The following is a 10,422-nucleotide window of genomic DNA, read 5'->3' as shown; positions in this document are numbered from 1 at the left end:
GCTTCCAGCTTCTTTTGCTCGGCTACAGTTTGGATGGATTTGCATTTAAAGATGCAACAAGAAAAAATGGTTAGGGTCAGGAGGTCAAAGGTCAGAGCTCCTGTGGGTCTGAGGGTGGCCTCACGCTGGAGAAGGATGAAGGAGTCTGACCTGAGCCAGTGTTGGACATGAACACATCAGCACTGCTGTCAGTGAGCCTAACGACAGCCGTTAGCATCATTTCAGTGTTTCAGTCATAAAAACACTTCCTGTCTCTGTGGTGGTTACAGTGACATCATGCAGTTTGTGCTTTGACCTCCAGAGGGCAACAAATCAGCACAGACAGAGAGCTCCATTCAAACTTTGCTGCCATCAGGAATAATTCTTCAAATATAATCATCAGTGTTTGAGCAGTTATGATATCAGGGACAATCTAGACATGTGTAACAATACTGAACATGTCACATGACACACCTCAAACATCATGTGATCCACTCTCAGTCTGCACTTTCATTCATGACTTCAACAGGTTGAAATGAGCTTTGAAGAAACATCAGTGAAATAAATCTTTCATGGATTCATGTGAGCAGCAGATGAACTTTGTACCAACAACATCTTCAATAACAGAGTCTGAATGAAGCTCAGGTGTTGATGCTGCTCACTGATTGGACGCTTGCTTTCAGCTCTGCTCTCAGTCTTTACTGCACAGGTGAAGGTAGAAAGTGTGACTGGATCTATAGACTGGAAACAGAGAAACATGCTGAACATTTGAAGCTTTGCAGCAGAAATGTTCATGTTACAAACACAGCAGAGCTGATCTGGGATCAGTGTGTTCACACCTGCAGCTACAACAAGGTTTCATGTCTCCACACGTCAGCATGTGAACTTTACTCTGACTCAGTCTGAGCAGTCAGACGGCATATTTTTAAAGTTAACACATCAGCACACACAGAGCTGAGCCCCTCCCACCTGTGCTGAGTTTCAGGTGGAGCCCCGCCTCCTTCCAGGAAGCAGCTCACCTGTGTGTCCGTGTTTAGTGTCCAGGTGTGGAGTGGAGCTTGTTGTTGGTGTGTGAAGAAACTGTAAGTTTGCTTTGTTTCCTCCTTTAACAGTTTGTCTTTAGGAACTTTACTGTTTGTTCAGCTCGTGTTTGATTTCTTCACACAACAAACTGTGTGTGTTTGTATTTCCGGTCTCTCCATTAAAGTCAGTGTGTAATGTTTCCTGGCTAACATCAGCTGTGTGCAGCTTAGTTCAGCACAAATCTGCCGCTCCATAGTTCACGGTAACGGACTCACAGCTGGACCAACGAGGCCGAGTGTGTCCGCCACTCTGAGCTACGTTTGTGTGTGTGTACTTGTAGTTTGTACTTTGTGAGTTCACTCAGAGCCCACAGAGGACGCAGCGTACGTGATGACGTCACAGCCCTTTACCTCCTTTAATGTCACTGTGATTAATATTTACACAGGAGACAGCTGACAGCATGTTAATGCTAAGCTAACGCTAAGCTAACACTATATATAGGGCTTTGGAGTTGACGTCACGGCCGCAATGCATTGTGGGAGCGCGGCACCATTTTCGGGATCTACAAATCAAATCAAACACACTGTGTTGGAACGACGACTACAAGATGCTTAAAAGCAGCTCAATAGAGAATGGACTGTATAGAGACCGATTGCGTCCAGAGGCGAAGCAGCTGTACTTGCAGAAAATAGCGTGCATTGGAAATGTGGACCCGTATGAAAAACGGCCGTGGAGTAGAAACCCTGAAGACCTAGCGCTATTGACGTAGCCTGATATATTTCGTACCTTATCTGTGGAATCAGCGCGTACAAGTCGTTATTCAATCACAGGTAAGTCAGCTCGAGTACTGCGTGTGAAATGTGTTTGATTTCCCTGCAAACATTCACATTAGTGCAGCATAAATTCATTCATGAGGGGAAATTACAGTGAGAACATGTGGAGGCTGTCAGAGGGATAACATAGTGAGTTCAGTTCATTGATGAGACACTGTCCTGAAGGATTTAGTTATTCTTTATGATTAAAAAAATTGCAATGATTTATTAATGTTTATTATAAATAATTCTAATTATACATCTTGCTTCCATATTTGTATCCTGTGTCACTAAAAATACATTTTATTTTAATTTTATACATTGATCAATGACCTGCAGAATCTCCTTATCATATTAAGTGATTCATAATTGTCACTTTATGCTTTCTCCATCTCTATAGTGATGACATCCTTGCATTACATGCTTTAGGTTCATTTTCTGCAGGCAGGTTTCTGACAGAACAGGCAGATTTAGACTATAACATGCAGCGTTCTATAGATGGACACATAAAGAAATGCATAATTACATGTATGTGCTAACTTTCTAAACACTTTGTTACATTTATGATAAAGTAGATTAAACACATTTGTGTCGGCCTTGGCTCATAGTTCTTGTCTTTAAATGAACTTTGTCTGTGTGTGTTTCAGGTGCTGCACTCTCAAAGACTGAATGAACCAGCATTGCAGCCATGGGTCACTGTGAGCATCACAGGGAAGGTTGAAGCCGCCGACTGCAGCTGTAAGGCCGGAGTCGCAGAGACCTGCAGCCATGTCGCTGCTCTTCTGTTTAATGTAGAAGCAGCAGTGTTGATCTGTGGCACAAGGACTGTTACAGATGAACCTGCAAACTGGGTTTTGCTGGGTAATATGCCCAAGATACAGCCAGAGGTTGGCCATAAGATAGACTTCTCCTCTTCAGCTGCCCAAAAAAGGCTCTTGATCAAAACATAAACAGACCATCTGTAGTGACAGGGAAAAGGAGCCGTCCTCAAAAAAGAAAAATCCCAACTGCTACTGTGGAGGAGTTGTCACTGCTAATAATGCTTAATGTTTTATCTAGGGGTCTAGATTTATGCCTTTAGTGCACTGCCGTGTAAATAATTTGCATTTACTGAATATGTACTGACTGATTCAAAAGCACACTGTTCAAACGTTGAATAAAGAAACAAACTAATTTTTGCCTCTTTTTTATTAAAACCACTTTATAGAACATCACATCAGTTACAGTGTAGAATCCATGTCCTTTATAGTTTACAAATGACAAAATGTTTACACAAAATCATGTGTTTACATGATATCACCCACTACTAACATTACTTTATTTACTGTATCTTTTGAAAAAAATAAAAAATAAATACTGCTATTTATACAGCAAAAGACTTAAGAATATTTAACAGGAGCAGGTTTCATTCTTCTCTGGTTTTATTATCACACTGTTCACCAAAGCAGCAAACCTTCACCATGTTATCCAGGAGGGTCACCTCTTCACCCTCACATGGAAGAAGTAATCTGATTGGCATGGTGGTATGTTTGAAGCAGGTCCCTCATGTAGCGCTGGAACCCAGTCATGATGTTTCATCCATTTCATCGGCTGGTTTGCTGCAATAATGCCAAATAATTAGCGACTCTGCAAAATCACTAGGATGTTTGTTCTAATTTGCTATGAGCTCAGAGCGCATTGAAAATAAAACTAATAGGCTATAAAGAGTGATAGGAACATATTTAGAACTTACCGGAAAGAAAATGTCTGGAGCACCAACAGACATTTGGAGATGGAAGAGAACTGCACGTCAGCTCGTCTCACAGCTGCTATCCAGGCTGGACGCCTTCGTTTGGTAACATCGATACACGAGCTGCATCATGTTGCTTCCAGGTTGGGAAAGAATGAAAAGACAAACCCTTTTCAAGCTTATTCTCTTGCCGGTCGTGCAATCGAACATTGCAGCGGACCACACAGCAAGAACGAACCATGGCTATGCTTTCGCTCATTTTTCACTTAGACCCCCAAAATGGCGGATCGGGCCAAAATCCTTTCCACGCCCACCCCCGTGACATCACGCTCCAAAGCCCTATAACACTAATCTAACACTAAGCTAGCCAAGAACCCAGAGTGAGTTAAAGCTGAGTAAACACTGACCCCAGACCAGCACCGTGATAAAGTGAGCTGCTGCTGCTGAACTTGAACAGGTAACAAAGTGATGAGCAGTCAGGCTGCAGGTTTCTACCTGTTCATGCTTCTACAGTAGAATCACTTTGAAGTGTCTTTGTGCTGTTTCATCTTTGATTTGTGTTCATAAACACTCAGAGAAACATCACGTGACCTCATCAGGATCTGTGTTGGTGTGTGGGGCTGTACCTCAGCTTTATGTTGTTACATGCTCATTTGTTCATTTTACACAGTAACATCAAAGTAATGTTTTGAGGAGTAATGAAGTAACGTACTCCATTACTTTTAATTAAAGTGTTCTGTGTAATATGTGTAATAGTGACTGTTTTGAGTAATGACCAACAGTGATCACAACAAAGAGGAAATGCCTCCAACATGCACAAACATTTGAGCCACAACATGCAGTTAATGTGCACAAATGTCTTTGATATGCTGCTCAGTGATGGTGGTGACTGTCAGAGCAGAGCTACTGAGAATCAATAAGTAATATCAATGATGGGATCAGAATCACTAAATTCTTCTCATCCCTGTCAGTATCATACATGTGCTGTATAATGTGATAAATGTAGAGGTGCTGGCTGTTCTCTCACTCTGCTGTTTAGCTGTAAAGGACGCCTCCCTGCCTTTGTCTCATTCATGACCTTTAATAGTCTCTTCTAACATGCAGAGATCTGTATGATCTGTTTCATAGAGTCTAACCAGCCTGTACAGGTAACAACAACAGTCACTGCATCACTGACACACAAACGTCATCTCTGTCAATAACAACATTCATACATGGAATAAAAACACATCAGTGGATCATTGCTGGAGCTGATGTTGGTGCTCCTGGTGCAAAGGCTCTCAGTTTCCTCCTTGAAATAACATCAGTGGTGGGTCAGCGACATGCTTTCTTTCCCTCTCAGGTTTAAATATCTGGGACTCTCCACCGTTTGGTTTTAGAGCTGAAGAAGCTTCTCTGATGAAACGTCTTCCAGAAACTTAAAGACGTCTCTTTTCTTTCCAAGCTCCTTAGATCACATGACCTGGATGACTGAACCTACAGACATGTTGACCTGGTTTCATGGTCACATGACAGGTCAGAGGTCAGCGACTGTAACTCAGTTCCTCCTGTTAATGTGAACTCACTGAGTGTTTGTGGTTTACCTCTCAGACTGACTGAAGATGATGATGGAGGAAGAGGAGGACAGAGCAGAGTCTGCAGGGTCCAGCTGTCCGTCTGTGAGGAGCGACGGGTCCAAAGGTCTAAATCCAAACTTCAGTGGTGAACCTGGAGCAACGAGGTCAGAGAGCTGAACTCACTGAGTAACAGAAATAATTCTGCACTGACATTATAATCAGTGTTGACTCTGGTTGATTGTCTGACTGTGTTTGTGAGCTGAGAGGAAATGAAAATGAGTTTGTAACAAAAATCAGTTTTGTCCAGTTTTCCTGTAAAAAGCTGAACTCTAATCTAAGAGGATGTTACTGACAGGAAACAGCTGCATTATCTGCAGTCTGTGTGATCACAGCTGCTTCAATCATGTTTGTGTCTGCAGAGGTCAGAGGTCACAGTCTGCAGGCTCCAGCTGTCCGTCTGTGAGGAGCGACGGGTCCAAAGGTCGACCTCCAGGCTTCAGTGGTGAACCTGGAGCAACGAGGTCAGAGAGCTGAACTCACTGAGTAACAGAAATAATTCTGCACTGACATTATAATCAGTGTTGACTCTGGTTGATTGTCTGACTGTGTTTGTGAGCTGAGAGGAAAGGAAAGTGAGTTTGTAACAAAAATCAGTTTTGTCCAGTTTTCCTGTAAAAAGCTGAACTCTAATCTAAGAGGATGTTACTGACAGGAAACAGCTGCATTATCTGCAGTCTGTGTGATCACAGCTGCTTCAATCATGTTTGTGTCTGCAGAGGTCAGAGGTCACAGTCTGCAGGGTCCAGCTGTCCGTCTGTGAGGAGTGACCAGTCCAAAGATGAACCTCCAGACTTCAGTGGTGAACCTGGAGCAACGAGGTCAGAGAGCTGTGATGACTCCTTTACATGTTTGTGTTTCCTGGATAAATATGACCTGAAACATCCTCAGATTGTTACAAAGATTCATTAAAAAGAAAACAATGAAAGAGAAAAGATCCAAATGTTCGACTTGGTCATTTGCTGTTTGAGGACAGTGATGCTCATATCTGTGGGGAAAGTGTGACCTGAGTGGGTTCATGTTTGTCTTTAAAGAACAGAGCTGCTCTGATTCTCTTTGTGTCTGATCTGTTAAACAGTCTGAGAGGTCACACAGAGACCTAGCAGCTAAAGCCTGGATCATACTGGCTGCTGTTACTCCATCAGGACAACACTGAACCACAGTGGTGTGGATGTAGTGGATAAATCCCACCATACTGATGCTCAGAGTTAACCACAGGGAACAAAACCAGATGTTACCTTCAGATTGTGACCTTTGGAGTGGACGATGCAGATTTCAATAGAGAATAAATGTTGTTGTTTTTCAGCTGTGAAGAAAGAATCTAATTTTCTGAACTTAAGAATTTATGATGCTGGAAACAACATGGAGACTATAAACACAACATTTCCACTGTGTTCATAGAATGAATGTAAAACTGTCAGACATTCATTAAATGTGCAAAATGTCTACAGAAGCATCAGAGGGTCAGACGTGAAGCACTCAGTGATCAAATGACTCATCAGTTATTGATCTGTACTACACTGATCTACCACGTTAGTAAAGCTGGTGTTCTGGTGGTGGAGGGAGACCTCGGATCATGTTCTGGTTTTGGAGCAGTGATCTGCTGATGGTTCAGTTTGATGAGCTTCTTCAAAATCATCCCTGACATCACCACTGAAAGGACGTCCATGAAAACAGACTGAAAATTACTGATATGTTCACAATCTGAGAGTTTAAAACTTGACAAAGTTGATTCAGATGAAGTTATTTGAGCAGAAACTCCTGGATCTTTATCCTGTGTTGATCTGATCCTTCATGGTTCCTCCACAGAGTGGACCAGCAGAGCTCAGAGGTTCCCAGTGGTCAGTCTGCCCAGCAGCATCAAACACAGCTGGACTCCATATTTATGGTCTGTACATGTAAAACAATTACTGTTACATCTGTTCTGTTCACAGTCATCTCCATGCTGCTCTTTGTAGACCAGTGGATTGTCAGTGTGTCCAACATGGATCTGATGTTTGGCTCCATGATTTCACTCTGATTGGCTCATTCATAAATATTCTGTTCCAGCTACTGGAGGACAACATCATCACTTTTGTGAAGAACGAGCTGAAGAAGATCCAGAAGGTTCTGAGTCCAGATTACCCAGAATGCTTAGAGAGTCAGAGAAGCAGCAGCAGAGAGGCATTTGTGAAGATCACAGTGGACTTCCTGAGGAGAATGAAGCAGGAGGAGCTGGCTGACCGTCTGCAGAGACGTAAGAGGATTTATCTAAAGATTTAAGCTGCTGGATACATGAACATTTTCCAGAGATGGAAGATGGAGCAACATGTTTTAAAGATCCATTCTTTTGGAATTAAGTTTTTGTTTCCACTTTCAAAAGATATTCTACATATTTCTTCTCCTTCAGAACTTCCAGCTGCTGTTTGTCATCTTAACCTTAAATCCACCCTGAAGAAGAAGTTCCAGTGTGTGTTTGAGGGCATCGCTAAAGCAGGAAACCCAACCCTCCTGAATCAGATCTACACAGAGCTCTACATCACAGAGGGAGGGACTGCAGAGGTCAATGATGAACATGAGGTCAGACAGATTGAAACAGCATCCAGGAAACCAGACAGACCAGAAACAACAATCAGACAAGAAGACATCTTTAAAGCCTCACCTGGAAGAGATGAACCACTCAGAACAGTGCTGACAAAGGGAGTGGCTGGCATTGGGAAAACAGTCTTAACACAGAAATACAGCCTGGACTGGGCTGAAGACGAAGCCAACCAGGACATCCAGTTCATATTTCCATTCACTTTCAGAGAGCTGAATGTGCTGAAAGAGGAAAAGTTCAGCTTGGTGGGACTTGTTCATCACTTCTTTACTGAAACCAAAGAAGCAGGAATCTGCAGCTTTGAAGACTTCCAGGTTGTGTTCATCTTTGATGGTCTGGATGAGTGTCGACCTCCTCTGGACTTCCACAAAACTACAATCCTGACTGACCCTAGAAAGTCCACCTCAGTGGATGCACTGCTGATAAACCTCATCAGGGGGAAACTGCTTCCCTCTGCTCACCTCTGGATAACCACACGACCAGCAGCAGCCAATCAGATCCCTCCTGACTGTGTCGGCATGGTGACAGAGGTCAGAGGGTTCACTGACCCACAGAAGGAGGAGTACTTCAGGAAGAGATTCAGAGATGAGGAGCAGGCCAGCAGGATCATCTCCCACATCAAGACATCACGAAGCCTCCACATCATGTGCCACATCCCAGTCTTCTGCTGGATCACTGCTACAGTTCTGGAGGATGTGCTGGAAACCAGAGAGGGAGGACAGCTGCCCAACACCCTGACTGAGATGTACATCCACTTCCTGGTGGTTCAGGCCAAAGTGAAGAAGGTCAAGTATGATGGAGGAGCTGAGACAGATCCACACTGGAATAAAAAGAACAGGAATTTATTAATTATCTGGGAAAACTGGCTTTTGATCAGGGGAAAACAAATTTGGGAGTCCGGTCCCCGAAGGGGGCCGGGCTCCAATGCACAGACCACACCTGTTCTCATCTCAGACGCTCAGGAGCCCCAAAGTGCACCCCAAATGGAGTTCAAGGTGAGTATATGTGGAAAAGGTTTAAGGTGGTGGGGACCCCACTGAGGTTAAGTTTAGGGCCGAAATTGTCCCCTGTGTTGGGCCCACTGAGGTTAGGTTTAGGGCCTGTTTTAGGGGTAAGGGGAATAGCCAAGAAGCTGAGGGTTAGGGTTAGGGGGTTAGGGAATGAAGACTGACTCCTCCCCCCTCTTTCGAAGGCAGGAGGACGTGCACGGTCCATCCCCCAGGTGACCCGTTGCTGCTGGAAGTTGGACCGCCCAGGACGCCGCTGGCGCCTCCCGCGACGGACCACCGTCCACCCATCCTCATCATCAAAAAAAGCCATCAAAGCCGATGGGCTTTTTAATGTCTTATTGTTTTTGTTGTGTGTTGATTTTTATTGTTGTGGTATCGCCTTTGTTATATAGTAATAATGTCGCCTTTGGTATCTAAGTAATCAAAAAGTAAAAGTAGTAATGAAGGAAATAAAATAAAATGAAAAAATTCTTTTTAGTTCTTTTGTTTTTTATTAGTTTTGTATTTATGAATTAAAAATAAAATGAATTAAATTAAATTAAAGTAAATCAAATCTCAATATGTGCCGCCACGACGTTTCGGCCCTGAAAAGGGCCTTCTTCAGGCTATGGCACAAAAAAACAAGCAAAACAAACTTCTGTGTGTTTGTCTAGTCTCTGTGATGTTGCTCCTTCTGTGTCTCAAGGCGAAATGTCCTTTCTGTGTGTGTCAGCCCCTTTTATACCCTCTGCTCCAGTTAGATTTTCCATTCGTCTTTTTTATCCAAATTGCCTTTCCATTCAAATAGCCCTTTCCCATTAGTTTTCAAAAATGCTTACTCCATGAATTATGATAACCCCCAGCATGTACTTAATTAATGTAGGCCCAAATCATTTTTACACCAAATATTAAAAGTCCAATTCAACATAAAATGTTTAATAATAATTTTTAATCCCAAAATTTATGTTAAATGTTATGACATCTGAAATTTTTTACTTGTAAATTTTTAGACCCCCAAATTCTGCATGCCCCTTGCGCTTAGACTACAAATATGAAATTTTTTAATCCAACAATACCCTAAATTATTAAATTATCAGAATGAACTTATGAATTAGTTTCAAGTCCCCCATGAATTTGAATGGTTACAATGACCCATTTTACATATTGAGCCCCTCCCTCTCCCCATCCTCCCAACAAGGGTTAGTAAGGAGGGCGGGGGGTGATGAAACGGGGTCGGGGGAATACAGTTAGTGTTAGGGCTGGGTGTGGGGGTGTGGTTAGGGTTAGGGCCAGATATAAGGGTGGGAGAAGGTAAGATGGGGGCTCGATTGCCGAAGGCAATCGGGCACCAATGCGCAGGCCATCCTTGCTCCCGGCTCAAGGAACCATGTCCCCGACTTGGTGCCCTGAGAAGGGATTGTTTTAGCATCCTGGGCATGAGGCTTCCAGATGGGGAGGGAGGGGAGGAGGGAGGGAGGGAGAGCGAAAGAAAGGGGTGGGGGAGAGAGGGGAGGGGGGGGGAATTTTTGGGGGTCAAAGGTCAAACCAATATAGGGTTCAAAGTGGTTAGGGTCAGGATTGAATTCAGGGCTGGGCATCAAGGATAAAGTTAAATCCAGCGCAGGTTTAGAAACGGTTAGGGTTAGGATAAACCTCATGGTCAGGGTGCTTCAGTAAATATATACAGAGACCGGTGGAA

General features: G+C 43.3%; 1 protein-coding gene across 1 annotated transcript; it reads left to right on the top strand.

Moving 5' to 3' along the window:
• Window positions 1–990: 990 nt before the first annotated feature.
• LOC146563389 (NACHT, LRR and PYD domains-containing protein 6-like) lies at window positions 991–9,185 on the top strand. The gene is made up of 8 exons (XM_085290236.1): window positions 991–1,061; window positions 5,134–5,263; window positions 5,519–5,620; window positions 5,876–5,977; window positions 6,966–7,044; window positions 7,206–7,392; window positions 7,546–8,729; window positions 8,927–9,185. The coding sequence occupies exons 2-8, from the start codon at window positions 5,145–5,147 to the stop codon at window positions 9,134–9,136; spliced, it is 1,983 nt and encodes a 660-aa protein (XP_085146362.1). The 5' UTR covers window positions 991–1,061; window positions 5,134–5,144; the 3' UTR covers window positions 9,137–9,185.
• The last annotated feature ends 1,237 nt before the right edge of the window (window positions 9,186–10,422 follow it).

The sequence above is a fragment of the Mchenga conophoros genome, linkage group LG11, assembly GCF_057382185.1.
Source record: "Mchenga conophoros isolate Kocher_MC1m ecotype Shallow Benthic linkage group LG11, M_conophoros_male_GT1.1, whole genome shotgun sequence".
Classification (NCBI taxonomy): domain Eukaryota; kingdom Metazoa; phylum Chordata; class Actinopteri; order Cichliformes; family Cichlidae; genus Mchenga; species Mchenga conophoros.
Note: the sequence above shows the minus strand (reverse complement) of the source record. Positions and strands in the feature narration are given on the sequence as shown.

What these genes read in the sequence shown, in the direction of transcription:
- LOC146563389 (XM_085290236.1), top strand. Translation starts at nt 5,145, where the DNA reads ATGATGATGGAGGAAGAGGAGGACAGAGCAGAGTCTGCAGGGTCCAGC. An exon ending in GGTGAACCTGGAGCAACGAG is followed by an intron (nt 5,264 to 5,518) that starts GTCAGAGAGCTG and finishes TTGTGTCTGCAG; the next exon opens with AGGTCAGAGGTCACAGTCTG. An exon ending in CACCCCAAATGGAGTTCAAG is followed by an intron (nt 8,730 to 8,926) that starts GTGAGTATATGT and finishes CCTCTTTCGAAG; the next exon opens with GCAGGAGGACGTGCACGGTC.